This window comes from Ictidomys tridecemlineatus, chromosome 4 (genome assembly GCF_052094955.1).
Source record: "Ictidomys tridecemlineatus isolate mIctTri1 chromosome 4, mIctTri1.hap1, whole genome shotgun sequence".
Lineage (NCBI taxonomy): Eukaryota > Metazoa > Chordata > Mammalia > Rodentia > Sciuridae > Ictidomys > Ictidomys tridecemlineatus.
In genome coordinates, this window is record NC_135480.1 from 32,590,207 (window position 1) to 32,612,522 (window position 22,316).

The 22,316-nt window shown below is 33.7% G+C and overlaps 1 protein-coding gene and 1 long non-coding RNA gene across 5 annotated transcripts in view; one reads left to right on the forward strand and one right to left on the reverse strand.

Moving 5' to 3' along the window:
• Elp4 (elongator acetyltransferase complex subunit 4) overlaps nt 1-22,316 on the reverse strand; it is a 231,831-nt gene that overhangs the window by 21,213 nt on the left and 188,302 nt on the right. The window contains exon 10 of one of the 3 annotated variants that reach the window (XM_078046290.1): nt 11,705-11,769. The exons of the other annotated variants lie outside the window; for them this stretch is intronic. Coding sequence (XP_077902416.1) covers nt 11,705-11,769 — 65 coding nt within the window. The remainder of the gene's footprint in view (nt 1-11,704; nt 11,770-22,316) is intronic. 3 annotated transcript variants of the gene reach the window in all.
• Nucleotides 1-22,316, forward strand: part of LOC120889602 (uncharacterized) — a 50,925-nt gene that overhangs the window by 5,620 nt on the left and 22,989 nt on the right. The window lies entirely within an intron of this gene.

Below are 22,316 nucleotides of genomic sequence, written 5' to 3' on the forward strand. Positions count from 1 at the left end.
TATGTAAATCTCACTAATATTTATATCACTTTCTTATAACCTACTTTGTTTATGTTGGTGTGTTTTTCTTTCTTTGTAGTCTTATTGTTGTGTCTGGTATAGATGTTAAAGATTATGTTAAGTATCTTGTGAGCAGTAATAGTTTCAATCTGTTTATCACAGTCACGTGGATCACTTCTGCCTAGCTTTTCCAGCATCTTCCATTAACTGAGAAGACAGTCCGTTCCACAACCAAGCTAACTTATATCTGTCTAGATTATGTACTCTCAAGTTCCTGGATCCTTTGTGAGTTGCCTCGTTACTTAAATCTTAAACTTCACTTCTGTGCTTGACAGCAATGCCATTGTTTTGCTTACTTCCCGATCGGAAGGCTGGCAGTCTCCTCTGAGACTGATGCCAACTGAGCTCTGTGTATCAGCCAGTAGGAGTCACTTGGAGCAGATGGTCATCATCCTTCCCCACAGCCCAAATCCCTGGTCTGGGTGGCAAAGTCCCAAGACCACACCTACATACATGCCAACTGTCCTTATTTACTAAGATGCTTCTTCTTATTTGTTTAGCTTAATAAATCATTTTCCTTAATATCTTTCTAAGTGACTTATGTTCTCATTTCAATTTTCTTTGATATATCTTCCTATTAGCATTTCTCCCTTCTATCTCTATCCTTTATTTCCCATGTTACTGGAAAATATACATTTACATCCACATTTCTTGGTTTCATAAATATTCATTTCTAACTATAGAGATTTTATATAGTTATTGGTGTCTACATAACAGGTTGGAATTTTATTCCAGTGAGAAAGTGTATAATCACTACTCTTTCTGTTTGCATTTCTGCAACTTAAAATATTGAAGTTAAATTTAGGATGTATAATTTTATCAAAAACAAGCAAAAAAATCTGAATGATCAACTTTATTATTCTAAGTAGCATTTTAGTAGCTTTTCAGCTGATAAAATATCTTAAAAGTTGGTACCTAATCTATTATATAAGGGTAGAATATATGGCTTAATTCCTAAGAGAGTGCATAAAATATAGAGTCAAAAAATAGGGTTCATAAAATATTTTAAAAACTGTTATGTAATTCCCCACCCTCAGGCAAGTACAGTTATTGGAAAATCTTAAGTCAACTTGTTTGAAAATGGTTGTGAATTATGACATTTGACTAAAAAAGTATCATATCTGATTATTCAAAAGCATACAACATTTTGGTAAAAAGATGTCAGGGTTCTAATATAATAATTATGATATAATCAAGTTAAAAAAATAAGTCATAATAATTTTCAGTTAGTTTACCTTTAGAATCATCTGTTATATTTAAGGAAGCCATCTAAGTACAGGGCTTTACAGGTAGTTTAATTCCTAAAAAAATTAATTATGAATTTTGTAAAGTGAAAAGCTCTTTTGAAGTACAAATATCCTCTCCTCATGTTTTTATAAATCCATATTAAAAAAACATCTAGTGTACTTAAACTAATATATACTTGTATTTAAGGGAAATGACTTGCCAAAGCATGAAATATGAAATGACAGTAGTAAAACATAATCCAACCAATTAAGCTTAGGATTTAGAGCAATTTTCTTTCAAGGAATAGAGGCATCTTGAGAAGATCATGCAACTCACAGGAGAAAAGGAATATTCCCCTTCAGACCTAGAATATCAAGGTTACTGTAATGTGGTGACATGCGTTTTCAAAGTTGTGTCATTTGGACAAAGCAGAACAAATTGATGAGAGATTGTTCAGTTGAAACTTCAATTTTTTCTAGTGTCTATGTACACAGGGCAGATTCTTTTTCTCTAGTACTAATAAAGTTGATATGCAGTTTGTTGGGAGTTTAGGTGACAAGACAGTCCATCCCAAGGAAGGTGGACCTAAGACACATATCACTTAATGATGGCAATCAGGTTTATCGCTATCTCTGATGACTTGTTACAAGTACTGAAGCAGATAAATAAAAACTACTCAGGCTAATAATTTGAAGCCACTGAAAAAGTATAGTATATTACATGAAAAACAATGCTACTGGTACATGAATAATGTATATTATGTGGATATTCTAGGAAAAATGTATTTTTGCTGGTTATTTTATAGGCAACAGAATATATTATCAGTTCTAAGCATGGTCATTGAAACAAACAAATGTTAAACAATTTTGTTAATCTTCATTGGACAGAATAATGGACGAAAGCAAGCCACAAGCTTATATCCAGTAATGACATCTAGATATGTTATATGATATGACATGAATTTGTTATTTAATATCTTGAAGTGTTACTTTTTTATTAAACAGTTTCCCGTCCTTGCCAACATATCATTAACAACAGAATGAAAATCAAAGCTTAATCATTTCATCTAAATGTTTTAGCAAGAGGTGAGGTTTGTACAATATCTTGACAAACACTACCTGACAAAATTTGTGCTGGATTAAAAAAAATACAAAAGCATAGCACATTCTAGGTTGATAACTTCTGTGTTAATAATGGTCTAGTCTAGTTGAATCTCACAGTGCAATTAATATCCAGAACTTGGACTTAAAAATTTAAGTTCTGACAAGTCTATCTAAATGATTTCAACTACTGTTGAAAACTCCTCAATGTATTACTATACAATGCAACCAACACCATTGCTAGAATAGCAAATGAATGTGTGTATGATCCAAAAATTAAATTATAGACTGGGATATTATAATAAATCTTTGAGGAATTTACCTAGGAATAGGAAGCTCAACTGTGGGATGAAGTTGCTAATGCCCTCTGAAATTAGAAGGTGAATACTGAGTTGAGTAACTTTAAGTTGTGTTAGAGGACTTTCAAAATCATATTGTAAAATAATAATGTCAATCATAGTTTGACTTGGACTTAATATGTAAAATTTACCAATGACATTAAATATAAAATTGTCCTGAACAATTTTAGAAAAATTGTTTTTTTAGAAATTGAATACTGTCATGAACTATTTTAGAAAATTATAATGACTGGGAAGAGGAAAAGAGGTATCTGTAAGCTAGAAACTCAAGGCAATAAGTCAAACAGACTTTTATTTCTTTTCTAAAGACAAAGAAATGATAGATTCTTTCCTAGTATATATTCTATAATGCAAAATTCTGATACATTTCTCTTTTAAAATGGAATAGCCAGAAAACATTAATGTAGAATATAATAAACTGTCACCTCCACTTCTATGAGCCATTTTTCTTTTTCTTTTCTTTTCTTTTTTTCCCCAAGATGTTTCCTTTTCTTAGAACCAATATTTGAGCAAACAGGCCCTGCATCTTGTGTATGAGTCCTATCAGACCAGGATTCTTTTAATCACAGTCAAGTGGCATTTGGAAGTACTTCACCTCTGACAAAGTTTAGTGTGCATGTATGCACATGCACGAGTGTTTTCAACTTTAGAAAATGAGCACTGAAGAGGGATACTGAATAACCCCAAGAGCTTATTAACCAGTGCTCCTTGTCATCTCCTTAAAGGAACATGGAAAGCTGAAGAGCTTCTGTGAGGATGAGTGGAGATAAAGATGTGCAGCATATTGTGTGTAAGAGGAGCAGTATGCTTATTTGTCAGCTCCCAAACGACAGGCTGCTGCTCTGTACTACTGTTACTAAAAATACCATGCTTGGCATGGTAGATGTGAAAAAAAAATCTGTGGTCTGATTTGGAAAGAAATCAGTGAGGTAAAAATATAACTGGGATCCTTCTTCTTTCATTAGTTTTACATTCCCTTATTTTCCTTAGAAATTTTGTTCTTAAGGTTGACCCCAAACCCAGGGCTTTATTTATTTAACCCCAAGGCTTTCCATACCCTGGATATAGCAAATAAATACTAAGTAAACTACTTGGCAATAATAAAAAGGAAACAAATCAAATACACAGAAAAGCAGATTTTGATTTTGTGTTGTTGCTGAGGACAGCCCACATTGTTTCAAAACACATTTTTTGGTGATCTTTCTAGATTTCCCTAGATTTTTCTTTTCCCAAAACATTGATATTGTCAAGCTGAAAGATCCAGATATATCAGATTTACTGATGGCTAAAATGAAGCAAGTATTCATAATCTTGTCTGTCTTAGTAGTATCTTCTTCAATAATTGTTTATGTCACAGTAGGCAGTTTTTAAAATATTCCTCCTCAGTTAATGGATATTTAATTTTCATCTATGTCAAAGGAGAAGCAGAGATCAGGTCAGATAAATATATTATAAAAAATGAATTATATAAATATACAAGAACTTGAAATCACAGAAGTATAGAAAGAGATGAGTTAGGAAAGAATTGATTTGCTTAATACTTATGTAAGATCTCTTCTTTCCTTTTTCTTTCTCTCCTTTCTTTATGGAGCACCTACCTCTGTATAAAACAATAGCTAGCTGGAAAAGCAATGAGTCCTTGTCCTCAAGAAGGTGCTGCAAGAACCCTGAGGGGAAAGACTGAGGTTCTATTCCAGTTTAATTTAAAAGACAAGTTAGACAGGAAGTTAGAGTCCTAGGAGTAGAAAATGAACAGCAAATGCAAAATTGAAAAGGGGTATGACAGTTTGGGTTGTTTGCGACGGCTTGTACAAGAAAACAGTCAAAGATAAGAATGGAGAAGCAGGCAGGCACAGAATAGGTAAGGCTTTCCTTCTTAAAGCAGTGGTGAGTCAATGAACTTTTCAATCATGGGAAATGAGATGATCAGATTTCTTCCCTGAACATGTTTCTCTGGCTATACTGATGTCATTCTTGTGCCTGGAGGGAGGGGGAACACTGGAAGCAGGGAGAGCAGTTAGGAGGCCTGTGCAGCAATCCAGGCAAGGGGAAAATGAGATCCCATTCTCCAAAGTGTGGGGCTCTGTTACTTCCACCTGTGAGCACTTGTGGTTCTTCTTAATAATTTTCTCATATCCTTCAATATTTACTCTTTCAAAATAAAATCTTCTCCTTGATATGAAAGGAAATTCATACCTGGTTTATAAGAAAGTTGCTATTATGTTGCTGGCATTATTTCTCTTCTAGTCTCCACAAGGAACCAGGTATTAAAAGAGAGGAAGACTTACTGAGAACAGAATAGGCAACTAACCAAGGTGGGTGGGTGGATGGATGGATGGAGAGACATACCAACTCAATATTAAAGTCCCACCAGGTGCCAAATATTATTGTAGGTACCAATATCCTTTTCTTATTCTAGGATCTTACTGACATTTACTTACTATTTCTCCTTAGTCTCCACTAGTTTTTAATAATTCCTCATGTTTTTTTTAAAGTTTTTTTTTTTGTAGTTGTAGGTAGACAGCATGTCTTTATTTTATTTGTTTATTTTTATGTGGTGCTAAGGATTGAACCCAGTGCTTCACATATGCTAGGCGCTACAGCCCCAGCCCCCAATTCCTCATTTTTTCCTGGCCTTTGGTACTGGGAATTGAACTCAGGAATGCTTTACCACTTCTCCGATCCTTTTTTACTTTTTCTTTGAGACAGGCTTTTGCTGAGGGTCTCAGTAACTTGCTGAGGTTGGCCTCAAACTTGTGATCCCCTTTCCTCAACCTTTTGAGTCACTGGGATTACAGGTGTAAGCCATATCACCTGGCTTTTTCCTAGTCTTTTATGAATGACTTTGATACTTCTGAAGAGATCTGATCAGTTATTTTGTAGGATGTTCCCTAATATGAGCTTGTCTCAAATGTTTTCATGATTGAAATTATACATTTCTGGCAAGGTTACCACAGAACTGATGTATACTTCTCAGTTCGTCAAGCCATGCTGCAGTGTTCCATTGCTGGTGCTGTTTACCTTGACTATGTCATTACGTTGGTGTCTATCATGTTTTTCCAAAGAAAAATTGTTACCTTTCCCTTTGTAATTGACAAATATCTTGGCTAAGATATTTTGAACTATGCAAATCCTGTTTCCTATCAAATTTTGCTCATTAATTTTCATATCCATCAAGGGATCTTGTTTGCCTGATGGTAATTCTCTAGTTCCCTCTTTGCTTCCATATTTTTAAATTTATTTGATTATTTTCCCTCCTCCGTCTCTGGAATCAAGCAATCAAGTACTTCTCCTAGAAGACTTGGTCTTCTTTATTGGAAAATAGTACATAGAGGTCAAGATCTGGCCCTAGGAATGTCATTGTTATAGAACTGTCATTGTTTTATATATGGATATATTTTATATATTATATTTTTTATTAAATTAAAAATGTATTTTAACTTAATAAAGAAAATACTTTTTTTTAAGGTCATAGTTGTATAGAGTCTAAGGCACAGTGCTGACATCAGATTGGTCCTGGCGAAGGCCTTATGGATAACATCACAATATTGGGAGAACCTGCAAGAGGGAGAGATCACATTGCCAGACAGGAAGCCAGAGAGGCTGGGAGTAGCCAGCCTTGTTCTTTTATAATCCTGGAAAAGGGTATTTTTAAGATAGTTTGGTGAGGGAAAGCCTGTTTGAGGAGGCCATTTAGAGACTTAAATGAAGTAGAGGAGGGAGCAATGCAAATGACCTAGAAATGGTTTTCTGAACATAGAGGTGGAGTAGTACAAATTGCTGATGTAAGAATGCAGGAAAGTAAGGGCAATTGGAGCTCTATGGGCTCTGGGAAAGTGACAGGAAATGAGTTCAGAAAGTGGGCGCGATATTTGTAAACCACAGTAAATAGTGGTTTTGATGGGAAGCCACTGGGGTGTTCTGAGCAGGAGCATATCATAATCTGATTTACTTTTAATAACAGATTATAGTCTGAGTGTACAGCAAACAAAATGTGGGTAGATACTCAAACTAGGAGGCTACTGCAGAGCTCTTATGAGAATTTTGTTTTTGGGGAGTGGTGGTGGTTTCTGGGGATTGAACACAGGACCTCATACATGCTAAGCAAGTGCTCCCTTGTGAGAAATGAATGAAAGCAAAATATAATGGAGATTAGGATCATAACTGTAGCAGTAGAGGTGGTGAAAAGTGGCTAGATTTGGTATATGTATATATTTATATAGGAATGTGTTAAACATACAGAAAACACAGAAAATAAAATATTAAATGCAACACCCATGTATTCACCCTAAATTTCATCATATTCTAAAAGTTGACCACACTTGATTCATAATAAAACAGTGGTGAAGATCCTTGTGCATTTCTCCACTAATTCTTTTCCCTTCAGGGGTAAGTAATAAACATATTTGACCTTTGTTTTTCTCATGGACTTTACTTAATATATGCATTAATAATCCCTTCACCCACAGTTTTTTACTTCCAATTATGTATAGTCAATGGTGGTTGGAAATACTAAATGAAAAATTGCAGATTTAAAACTCATGCTCATGGTAGAGCACTTGCCTAGCATGTGTGAGGCACTGGGTTCAAGCCAAAGCACCACATAAATAAATAAAATAAAAGTATTGTGTCCATCTACAACTAAAAAAAAATTAAAAAAATTTAAAACTCTCGAGTTTTAACCTGCATGCCCTTCTGAGTGGGGTGAAGAAATCTCACACCATATTGCTCCATTTTACCCTGGACACAAATCATCCCTTGGCCCAGTATATGCATGCTGTATACATGACCTACCCCATAGTCACTTAGTAGTTGTCTTGATTGTATCAGACCAACTATTGCAGTATTACAATACTCATGTTTAAGTAACTCTTATTTTACTAATAATGGCCCAAAGCACACAAGTAGTGATGCTGGCAATTTGGATATGCCAAAGAGAAGTGTAAAGTGCTTCCTAAGTGAAAAGATGAAAGTTCTTGATTTAAGAAAAAAATTATATGTTGAAATTGTTAATATGTATAGTAATGAATAATACTATAAAGAAAAATAAATTTGGGCTGGAGTTGTGGCTCAGCGGTAGAGCGCTTGTCTCACACATGTGGGACCCTGGGTTTGATCCTCAGCACCACATAAAAAAAAATGAGTGAAATAAAGGTATTGTGTCCAACTATAAAATAAATATTAAAAAAGAAAAATAAACTTATGCTAGTTTTGCTGTTGTGCCTCGCATTACAAAAGTTATGGCCACAAAATGTGATAAGTGCTTAGTTGAGATGAAAAAGGCATCAATTACATTATAGGGTTTGGTACTATCTAAGGCTTTAGGTATTCATTGGGGTCTTGGAACACATTCCTATGGATAAATTGGGACTACTGTATCTATAAGTAATATATAATATTATTTTATGTGCTTAAAGGTTTGTTTAAATGAAATGCATGTATTATTTTGCAACTTGTTCTATATCATATAAAATTACGATCTGGAGAATTATCATGTTGATTCATGAAGTTTTGGCTCCTTTATTTTATACTGTTCTGTAGGAATGTTCCACTTCATAAATATACACCATTATTTTTTCTGTTCTATCGTTTATATGTGTTGATATATGTGTTTTCAAATTTTCTGCCTTCAAGAAATGCTGTATTCAACATTCTTTAATTTTTCTTCTTGTATATTACTGCAGTTTTTCTAAAATATGTATCCATAAGTGGAATTTCTAGGTTAAAGGACAGTCACAGTATCAATTTTGTAAGATATTGACAACTTATTCTCAGAAGTAGTTGTAGCAACTTATATTCCTATTGGTATTGTATAAAAATTCCTGTTTCTTATGGAAATCCAGATATAGCAGAATGAAAATGAACACCTATCTCCTACTCTGCAAAAAACTGAAATCAAAGTGGATCAAAGACCTAGGTAATTAGACTAGAGACCCTGCACCTACCAGAAGAATGAAGGCCCAACTTTCTATCATGTCAGGTTAGGCACTGACTTCCTCAACAAGCTACTAAAGCATAAGAAGTAAAACCAAGAATCAATACATGGGATGGTATCAAACTAAAAAGCTTCTTCACAACAAAGGAAACAATAAAGAATATGAAGAGAGAGCCTACACAATGGGAGAAAATCTTCACCATCTGCACCTCAGATAGAGCATTCAACTCTAGGATATATAAAGAACTCAAAAATTTTAACCCCCGCAAACCCAAATAACCTAGTCAATAAATGGGCAAAGAAACTGTACAGGCACTTCACAGAAGAAGAAATATGAATGGTCAAAACATATGAAAAAATGTTCAACTTCTCTACCAGTTAGAGAAATGTACATTTACACTACACTGAGATTCCATCTCACTCCAGTCAGAATGGCAATTGTCAAGAATACAAGTAACAATAAATGTTGGTGAGGATGTAGGGGAAAGGGTTCACTCATACATTGGGACTGCAAATTGGTGCAACTACTCTGCAAAGCAGCATGGAGATTCCTTAGAAAACTTGGAATAGAACTGCTATTTGACCCAGTTATTCCACTCCTTGGTTTATATCCAAAGGACTTAAAATCAGCATTCTACAGTGATGTAGCCACATCAATATTTATAGCATTTCAATTCAAAATAGCTAAGCTTTGGAATTAACAGATGAATGGATAAGAAAATGTGGTATATATACACAATGAAAAGTTACTCAGCCATAAAAAAAGAATGACTTCATTACTTTTGATAGTAAATGGATGGATCTGGCGACTATCATGCTAAGTGAAATAAGCCAAACCAAAAAAACCAAAGGCCAAATGTTCTCTCTGATGCAGAGAGGTCTGTTCTTATGCAGATGGTATCACACAATAAGGGGGGAAAGGAAGAATAGAAGTTTAGTGGATTAGACAAAGGGGAATGAAGGGAAGGGAGGAGGAATGAGAATAGAAAAGACAGTAGAATGAGTTGGACATAACTTTCCTAGTTCATATATGAATACACAACCAGTGAAACTCCACATCATGTACCCACAGGAATGGGATTGTAATTAGAATAAATTATACTCCATATGTGTATAATATGTCAAAATATACCCTATTATCACATATATTTAACAACAACAAAAAAAGGAAAATTCTTGTTTCTCCAACTTCTCTTCAACTTACTTGACTTCTAGACTTTAGAAAATTTGGTGGGTAGGGCATGAGAATTGTTATTTTAGTGTTGCATTTTCCCTACCAGTAACAATCATTTTTTTGTTTTCTCTTCTGTGAATTATACATTCATATTGGCCCATTATGCTCCTCAGTTTTCTTTACTTTACATTATTTATTTTTTTTGCATTACAATTCTTAATATACCATTATACCATAATTTATCATATCTCTGATTATATATAAGGTATGTTGACACCAAATTTACATCACCATATCTCAGTTTTCTTAATGAGATACTCATTCTGTATATTAATATTTGTTGGTGATATGCATTACAAATTCTTAACTTCCTATTTAGTTTATGGTGTTTTTTTATCTGACTAATATGGTCAAGGAGCATTTTCCCAATTCTTGAAAATTAGGTCCTTCACACTTAATCCTTTCAACTAACCAGGAGTTATTTTTGTGCTTGTGTGTGAATTAAGTAAATATTTTTCATAAGATAACAAATTACTGAAGAATCAATGAATACTTATCATGAATGGGTCTTGGATCTTGTCAATGCACTTTTTGCATCTATTAATATGATCATGTAATTTTTCTTCTTTTGCCTATTGATGTGATAGATTACATTAATCAAGTTGTGTGTGTGCACATGCATGTGTGTGTGAACCTGGTGTGGGGGGGTACTTGGTGACTGAACTCAGTGGGGTTCTACTGCTGAGCTGTATCCTCAGACCCTTTTTATTTTTTATTTTGAGACAGGGCCTTGCTAAGTTGTCCAGGCTGGCAATTCCCAGTACTGCAAAAGCAAACAAAGAAACACCCCCCCCACTCCCAATATTTACTGAGTGTCTATTCAATGCCAAACTCTGGTATGCTGTCTTTCTCCTCTTCTTCCAAGTTCAGCCTTTCTGACAGGGATAATGGCTCCCCATCACACACTGCATAAATATCAATGGAAACTATGTTTCCTGTCTTTTCTTCCCTGTCATTAAAGTTTTGGTTCCTCCCTCTTCTCTCAGATTTTCCAAAAAGTAGAGCTAGTAGAGGACATATGGTTGAAAAGAATATTGTACATATAATTTGAAATTAATAACTTGAAAGAGTGTTAGATATACTGCAGAAATTTGGTACTTGAAATAAATTAAACCCTTAAAAGGACTTTGGGATTTGTTCTTGGATACAGACACTTTATAAATAGGTGCCAAAGTCAATTTCCACTGACTTTTGTAAGTTAGAAAGTCATCAAAGTGCACATATTACGTTGGTACCTAAGACTTAATCTTTTCATATGTAAAATAAAAGTTTAGCATGTGGTAATTTCTTAGGTTCTTTCAGCCTTTAATATTCCATATAGTTTATATGTTAAGATACTGACTGTGATATTATGTAGTGGAGGCTGAATAATTCTTTTATGTGAAGATCTTTAAGAAAAGGTATATTCTTTCTCCGTATTTCAGTTAAATGTGTGTCTGCCTAAATGTGGAGAAAGGAAGGGTAAATCATAAATACAGGAAACTAAGTGTGCACTTGGAGCTAAACTGTTAGGGAAAATCACAGGAAATAAAGACAAAAGAATTCACCACAAAAGACATTTAAATGAGCCCTGTAAGAAACATGCCATTAGGAAGATATTTTGCTGGGAAGGAGAAATCAGAAATTATATATTTCTTATTCTTTCAGGGCTCAGGAATTAGATAGAAAGCAGAAAATGTAAAACAAAAACACCAACCCAGAACACAACATTTTTTATGGTAGAAAACCTGGAAGTGAACTGAGCAACAGGACAAGGGGAGCATGTGCATTCATCTGGATCTATTTGTACCTCTGGGCAAGACAATCAAGGCCTCTGAACACCCTCTGCATTCCAGATGCCTGATGGAAAGACCCCTGTGACAGGAAGAAAAAGGTGCTTTTGAGTGAGAAAGTGATCTAAGTACTAGAAAGAAAGCAGCTGTTTGTTTTTTTCTGGAAGCTCTGGTGTTCTGAAAAACCCCACAAAGTTCCTCCAGAGTCTAGAAAAGCTCTAGTGCAACCATTGAAAGCCTATTCTACCTACATCGAGGCTGATTTCCATCACCAATCTCTACTCCCTTCCTGGAATCCAGCAATAAAGCTGGAAGAGTAAACTACCAACCAATCTGCTTCCAGGAGGTATTTCCACCAGTGTTAAAAAAGCCATCAACACTCAAAGAAGGTGACGAAATCCAGCAGATTAAATGGCCCTGACCTATTCAATAAATGCATCTATTTAGTTTTATTTTCTAGGTATAGGAATTACTATGTGGTTGAATTTATGCATTTAGTTTTTTGAACATTTCTCTCTGCCCTTCCTCTCACTCATAATTCCTTTCTTCTTTTTAACCTACACTACAAAGAGAATTTAAATACATGGAAAAGCCTCCAAACTCCAATGATAGAGTATAAATAGAAGTTAAATAATGGATGTTTAAAAGATCATTTGTTAGAATTAGAAATAGTTGACAGGAAGTAATTTGAAATAATAGTTGTGTGGACATGTATAAAAGATTTAGGTCCAAGTTGCTGGGGGAAGTATCTCTTAATAAAGTTAACATGACTATACAGGGCCATATATAACAGCTGTTTTTTCTTTCTTTTCTTTTTTTTTTTTTTTGCAGGGGGTGTGGATTGGGGATCAAACCCTGGGCCTTGCACCTACTAGGGAAGTGCTCTATCTGTGAGTTGTACTCCCAAATCGGCAGCTACATTTTTATCTTATTTTTCTTTCTTCTCTGTAATCTGTGTCTCTATGTCTATTTTGCTAGTGACTTATTGGAAGGATTTTTTTTTTTTGTACTAGCAATTAACCCAGGGGCACTTAATCGCTGAGCCATATCCCTACCCTTTTAAAAATATTTATAGACAAGGTCTCACTAAGTTGCTTAGGGCCTTGCTAAGTTGCTGAGGCTGGCTTTGAACTAGCAATCCTCCTGCCTCAGCCTACTGAGCTGCTGGAATTTCAGGCATATACCACTGTTCCTGGAGGAAAGGACTTTTATGTGTCTCTCTTCTTCTTTACTTTTACTAGAAGTTTTGCTACTTTCATAACCTTAGATGTAAAAGAACAGCATTCCTGACTCTTTGCTCCCACCAATGTGTCCTGTACTCTTTTTCTATACAAATATTTGTTAAATGCTGCTTTTAGGATATTGCCAAGAACATACAATGGTTCTTCATATCCTCTACAGCTTTCAAGGCATTCTACAAATCATCCCTATCTCAGTTATTTTCCCCAATACCAACTTTCCCCAGTCAGGTTGGTTTCTGGACTGTTTCCTGTATGCCAGCATTTATGACTCCTTACATGTTTTCTCTATCAAGAGGATCTTCCTTTTTCAATGGCTTTATAGTAATTTTGCCATACTTCAAAGTTGGCCAGGTCCTAGCACCTTCCTTATTTTAGACCTAATTGACCTTTCCTTGCTGAGCTATAATCATCACCTATTCCACACAATTTTATACTTCATTATGTATGATTGCCCCATATCTACTCACATTTTCTGTTCTACTATACTGTAAGATCACAAAGGGTAGAAAAGATAGCACAATATATAAAGAAAGACACTGATGATATTCATAGTTCAATGTTCATTAAAGTAAATGTCAATCAGAAATCTGCTATTAGATCTTGGTTTATTCTGCTGTGGAGAAACAGACATATGAGAGGAAGGGTTAATAATATTAACTACTACAGTGAGGGAATACACTACAGAAATCTTCTATTGCAGAAAAAGATTAGAATTGGAGAAATGTCCTAAAATTATATTCAGCTGCTTATCTCTAAAAGGAATTATAATCTACAATTGTAAAATATTATGTTTTACATATTATTAAAAAAGCTCTTTTTTGATTTAGTCCAAATATAATTTCAAAATGCTTTGTCTTATAGAAAAGTTATTTGGCACCAAATATTAAACAGGCTTTCATGGCTTGATACTAACTGATCTTTCAACTTTACTTTTCATTACCTGGTTCTGAGGTTACTTACAAAAATCACTAATAAACACTGAATAAGGGAATTACTGTTGTTACATACTTGGAATATTCAGCAAAGAGCAGCTTAATTTAATTTAGAGCATCTGTCCTTGTGACATGTTATTTGGGATCCTGTTTAAAACGACTGCTGCTTTTCTCTGACCACAGTAACTTACTAGTGATGTCCCATTTCTCAAGAATGGTATGTTACCTCTCAAAGTATCTCAGTTGTAGCTGTCTGGAAGATGACTGCCTATCATCTTGAGATAATCCTAGGTTATCCAACATGAATCTTATGAAAATAATATGAGTATAAAAATTACTATATATATTATATATACAATAAAATTTCATCTAGTCCTATTCCCTCAGTTTCATAACAAAAATTTGCCTTTTCAAATATAAAATTAAACCTATTTCCCTCATTTCCCCCTCTACACATTTCTTGGCTTATTCCTTATTTCTATTTTCTGCATTCCCTGTGATGGGGATCATTCTTGAAAACTCTTTAAACTATTTACTTACATGAAACCCTTCCTAATACCCTCTTCCTCAGTTTTCTTACTTTCTAATGCCATACCATCTTTTGCTTGTTACCTATATTAAAAACACAAGGATTGTCTGCTTGCATTAGAGGTAGCACTTGTGCTGTCTCTCTTCCCTATTTGACTGCAAGCTCCTTAGTGGAGAAAATTATATTTAGCTTTCTCTTTCTAAGCTCATCTGTTCAACCAAGGCTTGCAAAACCCACTGACCACTCCCTCCCCGCCACTTCCCAAACACATGGTTGGGTTAAAAAGAACAGCACATGTATTTTAAAATGTGAAAATGAAATATGTTTCCCCAATTCACTAAAAGTACAAATAAGAGACTACCTGCAATTGTCAACTTCAAACTCTATTTTCCTATTTCACATCTTTGGCAGTACAGAAGCTATTTGAACCAAATCAATTCTCTAATATTTTATTCAACTCTAGTATGACTAACATTTCAATATTATTTGTATCTGTTTATGGATAACTTGCCTCTGTTATTAAGGCATCATAACACTAAATGCACCTAAATGATTTAGGATAAAGCATACACCAAACTGTTTTGCTGAAACCAACTTATGCAGTCAAACAGTTATTGCGTACTATTAAACAGTTGGCACATTTCACATCTTTGGCATGTAAAAGTCAATTGGGTTTAGACTTATGTTGTTTAAATGATGCCAATGTGTACTTCTCACCTTCTTAAATATATCAAAATTCCTCAGGATGCCAAACAAAATCTATCCTCTGGGACTAAAATGTGCCAACAGTTTAATGGTACATGGAGACATTACTGGAAAAACTTGAGAGGGAGGGAAAAAGACCTTTTTTCCAGTAACAGATTCAGGTCTCACAAATGAAAATGAATTGTAGTTCTGGAAATTATCTGATGAATTTTAGGATAGAGAGCCAAATCAGATAATTCAGTACAAATTTTAGAATGATGGTTACAAAATTTTTTTCAACTGCATAGCTCCTGGCTTTCTTAAAGCTTCTTTTGGCAACCAGTTTTGCTGTTTTGAAGGTTCAGAGTAAATTATGTCGATGAATTGGGAAAGAAAAAAAAATTCATTTTCATTTTCAGACTTGGGATGGGGGTAGTAATGACTAAGCAAACAGGAACTCTGAGCAAATGTTCAGATAAATACATTCTGTGGATTTGCTTGCATTCTGGAAAGTATGTATTTGTTTTGTGTAGAGAGGGTAGTGGGTATAGCATGTGATAAATATAACCCAAGATGTTAGTAGGTAAATGTGGTATTTGAATATTACTAGATATTAAAATTTTAAATTTGTTTTTTAAGAACTCATATAGGTTTCACAATTTTAAAATAGTGGTAATAAAGCATACATTTTAATGAGATTCTGTAAATTAATCTTATTAGTAAAATTTAAAAATGTTTATATAAATAATACTAGAAGAATCTAGTAAGTGGAAACCTAGTAAGTGTAAATTACTAGATCCTTATAGTATTATTTATACTTACAATAGTTTCCCACTGTTTATAACCTTAAACACTAATAAGAAAGATCAGAAGTATTGTGAACATATTGTATGTGTTGAGAAAACAAATTCTATAATGTGTCTACCATGGATGGTAAAAATCAAACCTGAAATACCCCTAAAATAGGACAAATTACAAATAAAGTGCTATAAATAGATCTGTGGTGAGGAAAAAAAATAAATTCCTGTATTATCTGTAATAAATAGTAATTTCACATTTTTGAAAATAAACATATAAGCAGATAGTGAAAGCTGATTTCAACATAGTATAGTCATGCATATTTTCCATAAATCATTAGGCCTAGAGAATTTTTACTATCTCATTATATTTTAATTAGTGTTGCCTTTTTCAGTACAAACTTGTCTCAACCTAACATTCTTAATTTGTTATGAAGATGTTGGCATATAAGATCAAAACAATTAAATACTTAAGAAAATTTTGGTAAAAGCACATACTATAAGATCGACGTTCTTGATTAATTTTTAAGTGTATGGTATTGTTAATTATAAGAATAATGTTTTCCACAAATCTCTGGAAGTTTTTAATTTTCAGGACTGAAACTCTATTTATAAAACAGCAATTTCTTATTTTCCCTCCTCTCAGTTCCTGGCAAGCACCATTCCTCTTTTTGCACTGGTGAGTGTATTTTTGATATTCATATGAGCAGAATCATGTAATATTGTGTTTCTGTGGCTAAATGTTTCATCTAGCATGATGTACTCAAGGTTCATCCATGTTGTAGTATACAGTAGGCTTTCCTTCTATTTATTTATTTAATTTAAAATATTTTTTGGTTATAGATAGAAACAATACCTTTATTTATTTATCTTTATGTGGTGGTGAGGACGGAACCCATGCCTCACCCATGCTAGGTGAGTGCTCTACCACTGAGCCACAACCCCAGCCCAGGCTTTCCTTCTTTTTAAAGGCTGAATAATATTCTCATGTATGTCTACAATACATTTCTTTATTCATTCATCTGTTGATAGACATTCAGATTGCTTCTTTTTCTTGGTTATCATGAATAATGCTGCAATGAACATGTTAGTGCATGTATCTCCTTGAGATTCTGTTTTCAATTCTCTTCTTTTGGAAAAATACTCCTAGAAGTAGAATTATTAAATCACACGAAAGCTCTATTTTTAATTTTTGAGGTACTTCCATACTCTTTTCCACAGTGTCTGAATATTTTCACTCATTTTACATTATTTTAAGAATGTATGGAACTGAATTATTACATTCTTTTTACATAACCCCAATTACATACGAGGGTTCCAATTTCTCCACATCCTTGTCAACACTTGTTATTTTCCATTATTTTGACAATATCCTTCCTAACAGATATGAGTGATATTTCACAGTGCATTTACATAATGATTGGTGATCTGGAGCATCTTTTCATAAACTTGTTGGCCATTTTTATGTTTTCTTTGGAGAAATGCTTGTTCAAGTCTTTTTTGCCTTTTCTCTTTCTTTTCTCTTTCTGAGGTGCTGAGAATTAAGGACTGTTTAAAAATATTTAGTGGTGCAAATGCTAGGCAAGCACTCTACCACTAAGCTGCAAATCCCACCTCTGCCCACTTTTGAAATAGGTTGTCTTTCTTGTCATTTAGTTTTAGGAGTTCCGTAAATATTCAGTTATATGGTTTGCAAATATTTTCTCCTATTCCATAGGCTGCCTTTTCACTCTGTTGTTTCCTTTTCTGTGCATAAGGTTTTCAGTTTGATTTTTGTGTATGGTACGGTATAAGATAAACGTCTAATACCAGTTTTTTTTTTCATATGGATATCCAGTTTCTTTCGGTTTTAGTGAAGAGACTACCTTTTCCTTATTGTATATTCTTGGAATCTATGTCAAGGATCATTTGATCATACACATTTGGGTTTATTTCTGGGCTATTCTTTTCCATTCATCTATATGCCTTTGTGTGCTGGTACTATATAGTTTTGATTACTGCAGCTTTGTAATAATTTTGAAATTGGGATGTGAGGCCCCCATACACTCTTCTTTCTCATGATGGTTTTGTCTATTTGGGGTCCTATAATTATGATGCAACATGATTTTTAGAATTATTTTTTCTATTTATTTAAAAATGTCACTGTGATTGATAGGGACTTCACTGAGTTTGTAGATTACTGAATATTTTAAACAATACTAATATTTCAAATCTGTGAACATGAGATTTCTTTCCATTTATTTGTTTCTTCTTTCATTTTAGCAGAGTTTTGCAGTTTTTAAGTAAACAAGTATTTTGCTTCCTTGGTTAAGTTTATTCTTAAGTATTTTATTCATTTTAGTGCCTTATAAATAAAATTGCTTTCTTAATTTTCTTTTTGATTATTTAGTTGTAACGTACAGAAAGGCAACTAAATTTTGTGTGTCGTCTTTTTTAAAAATCTTGCTACATTGATGAACTTATTGTTTCTGTGTGTGTGTGTGTGTGTGTGTGTGTGTGTGTGTGTATAATTTTTAGGGTTTTCTACATGTAAAATCATGTCATTTCAAAGAGATAATTTTGCTATCTCCTTTCTAACATGGATGTTTTTCTTGCTTAGTAGCTCTGGCTAGGGTTTCCAAGTCCTTGTCTTGTTCCCAATCTTAGAGGAAAACTTTAGTTCTTTAGCATTGAGAACCTTAGCCATGGGCTTTTCATATACTGCATTTATTATGTTGATATAATTTCATTTTTTCTTAGGCTATTGTTTTTTATCATGAGAGTATGATTTTTGTCAAATGATTTTTTTGCATCTATTGAGGTAATCATATATGATATTTTTATCCTTTGAAATGTTAATGTGGTATATCACATTGATTTTTGTATGTTGAACCATCCTTGCATCCCAGGAATAAATTTCATAGTATATATGTCTTTCATTGTGTTGCTGAATTCAGTTTGTCTGTTTTTTTTTAATTAGGATTTTTATATCTTCATTTATCAGATAGTGGCTTGTGATTTTTCTTTTTCTGGCTTTAATATCAGAGTAATGCTGGCCTCATAAAAAAGTTTGGATGGTTTCCATTTCTTCAATTTTTTGGAAGTGTTGGATAAGAACTGGCATTAATTTTTTTTAAATGTTTGGTAGAATTCACCAGTGGAGCCATCTGGTCCTGGAATTTTCTTTGTTGGAAGGATTTTCAATAAACCTACTAGTTCTGTTCATATTTTAATGTCTTCATGATTTGGTCTTGGTAGGTTAAATTTTTAGGAGTTTATCCACTTCTTTTGGCTTATCCCAATTTGATGGTCTTTTCTAATCTTTATTTTTAAAAAATTCTGTAGCATCAATTGTAATATCTTCTCTTTCATTTCTAATTCTATTTGATTTTCTCTCTTTCATTTTTCTTAATTTCACTAAAGGTTGTCAGTTTTGGTGAGGTTTTTCAAAGTCAATTCTTAGTTTTGTTTGTTTTTCTAGTCTTTATTTCTGCTCTAATTTTTATGATTTCTATCTTTCTACTAATCCTGAACTTAGTTTGTTCTTTTTTTTCTAGTTCCCTGAAGTGTAGAATTAGCTTGTTAATTTGAGACCTGTCTTCTTTTACAATGTATGTTTATATTACTATAAACTTTCCTCTTGGTAAAGCTTTTATGTATCCCTAAGTTTTGATATGTTGTAGTTTTGTTTTTGTCTCAAGATATTTTATAATATCTCTTTTGATTTCTTGTTTGATATATTGGTTGTTAAAAAACATATTGTAGCTGAATGTGGTAGAAAATGCCTGTAATTCCAGTGATGTGGGAGGTTGAGACAGAAGGAATACAAATTTTTTTTTAAATTTTTTTTGAGAGAGAGAGAGAGAGAGAGAGAGAGAGAGAGAGAGAGAGAGAGAGAGAGAAAGAGAGAGAATTTTTTAATATTTATTTTTTAGTTTTCGGCGGACACAACATCTTTGTTTGTATGTGGTGCTGAGGATCGAACCCGGCCGCACGCATGCCAGGCGAGCGTGCTACCGCTTGAGCCACATCTCCAGCCCCAAGAAATACAAATTCAATGCAAATTAGTGAAATCCTGTTTCAAAATAAAAATTAAAAATAAGGGCTAAGAATATAGCTCAGTGGCAAAGTGTCTATGGGTTCAATTGGAGGAGGAGGAGGAGGAGGAGGAGGAGGAGGAAAAAGAGAGAGAGAGAGAAAGAGAGAGAGAGAGAGAGAGAGAGACAGATATTGGGTATTGCCCTGATTTTCAAATATTTGTGAATTTTGAATTTTCCTTCTGCTGTTAACTTATAGTTTTATTCCACTGACATCAGAAAAAATTACTTGGTATGGTTTCAATCTTCTTAAATTTGTTAGGATTTGTTTTATTACCTAGCGTGATTTATCCTTAAGAATGTTTCATGTACACTTGAGAAGAATGTGTATTATGCTACTGTAGGGTGGAATGTTCTGTATATCTGTTAGATCCATTTGGTCTATACAGTTGTTCAAGCCCTGTTTCCTTACTCATCTTCTTTTTGGGTATTCTACCCATTATTGATTAGGGAAGGTTTATTGAAATCTATTACTATTGTATTGCTATCTAAATCTCTCAGCTTTGTTAATATTTCATACAGTATGGTGCTCTGATGTTGGGTACAAATATTTACAATTATATCTTCCTACTGAATTAATCCTTTTATTATTATAATGCTCTTATCTTTTTTGACAGTTTTTGATGCAAGGTCTGTTTTAGTCTCATATAAATATGGCTACTCAATATTGCATAAGAATTAAAATCAAGAATCAGTAAATGAGATGGATTCAATCTAAAAAGCTTCTTCTCAGCAAAAGAAACAATCAGTGGAATGAGGAGAGAGCCTACATTTTGGGAGCAAATTTTTACCACATGCACATCAGATAGAGTACTAATCTCTAGGCTATATAAAGAACTCAAAAAAAAAATATTTTCGTAAGCAGCAAAGAGGTGTTTATTGCGAGCTAGCTCGGTAATCCGCGCACACAGCAACTGGCGACGCTGAGAATGAAGAACTCAAAAATCTTAAACCAAAAAACCCTCAAAACCAAAAAACAACCCCCCAAACCCACCAAATAACCCAATCAATAAATGAGTGAAGGAACCGAACAGACACTTCTCAGAAGAGAATATATAATCAATCAACAAATATATGAAAAATGTTCAACATCTCTAGCAATTAGAGAAATGCAAATCAAAATTACTCTAAGATTTCATCTCTTTCTAGTCAGAGTGGCAATTATTAAGAATACAAACAACAATAAGTGTTGCTGAAGATGTGGGGAAAAAAGGCATACTCAAACATTGCTGGTGGAACTGAAAATTGGGGCAGCCAATATGGAAAGCAATATGGAGATTCCTTGGAAAACTGGGAATGGAACCACCATTTGATCCAGCTATTCCTCTCCTCAGTCTATACCCAAAGGCTTAAAAACAGCATACTACAGGGACACAGCTTCATCAATGGTTATAGTAGCACAATTCACAATAGCTAAACTGTGGAACCAACCTAGATGCCCTTCAGTAGATGAGTGGATAAAGAACATGTAGTGTATATATACAATGGAATATTATTCAGCACTGAAAGAGAATAAAATCATGGCATTTGAGGCAAATGGATGGAGTTGGAAAATATAATGCTAAGTGAAGTTAGCCAATTCCAAAAAACAAAATGCTGAATGTTTTCTCTGATATAAGGATGCTGATTTATAATAGGAAGGTTGGGGGAGCACAGGAGGATTAGACAAACTCTAGATAGAGCAAAGGGGTGAGAGGGGAAGGGAGGGGGCATGGGGGTAGAATAGATGGTGGAATGAGGTTGAAATCATTACCCTAAGTACATGTATGAAGACACAAATGCTGTGTTTATACTTTGTATACAACCAGAGATATGAAAAATTGTGCTCTATATGTGTAATATGAATTGTAATGCATTCTGCTGTCATATATAACAAATTAAAATAAAAAAATACGGCTGCTCCTGTTCTATGTTAGTTAACATTCATATGGAATATCATCCACATCCTCTCCCTTTTATCTTAACTGTGCCTTTATTAAAAATTAGTGTATATTATTTATATAGAATGGTAGGTTTCATTGTGGCATATTTGTATATAAATAAAATATGATTTGATAATATGTGTCCTTAAATGTAAGGATATCTCTTTAAATATTATTAACTGGATTTTACTTTTAAATTCATTTATCCACTCTGCATCTTTTCACTGGACATATTACTCCATTTAAAGTAATTATAAGTAAAATAGGGAAAAAGTTATTGTTGCCATTTTTTTGGTCTGTTTCATAGTTTGTGTTTCTTGCTGGTTTGTGTATTTTATTGATTTTTTTTTCGTAGGGATATGCTTTTGACGATTCCTTTCTTATTTTATTTTGTATGTTCCATAGGTATTCTCTTTGTGGTTACCATGGGCTTACCTAAAACATTTCA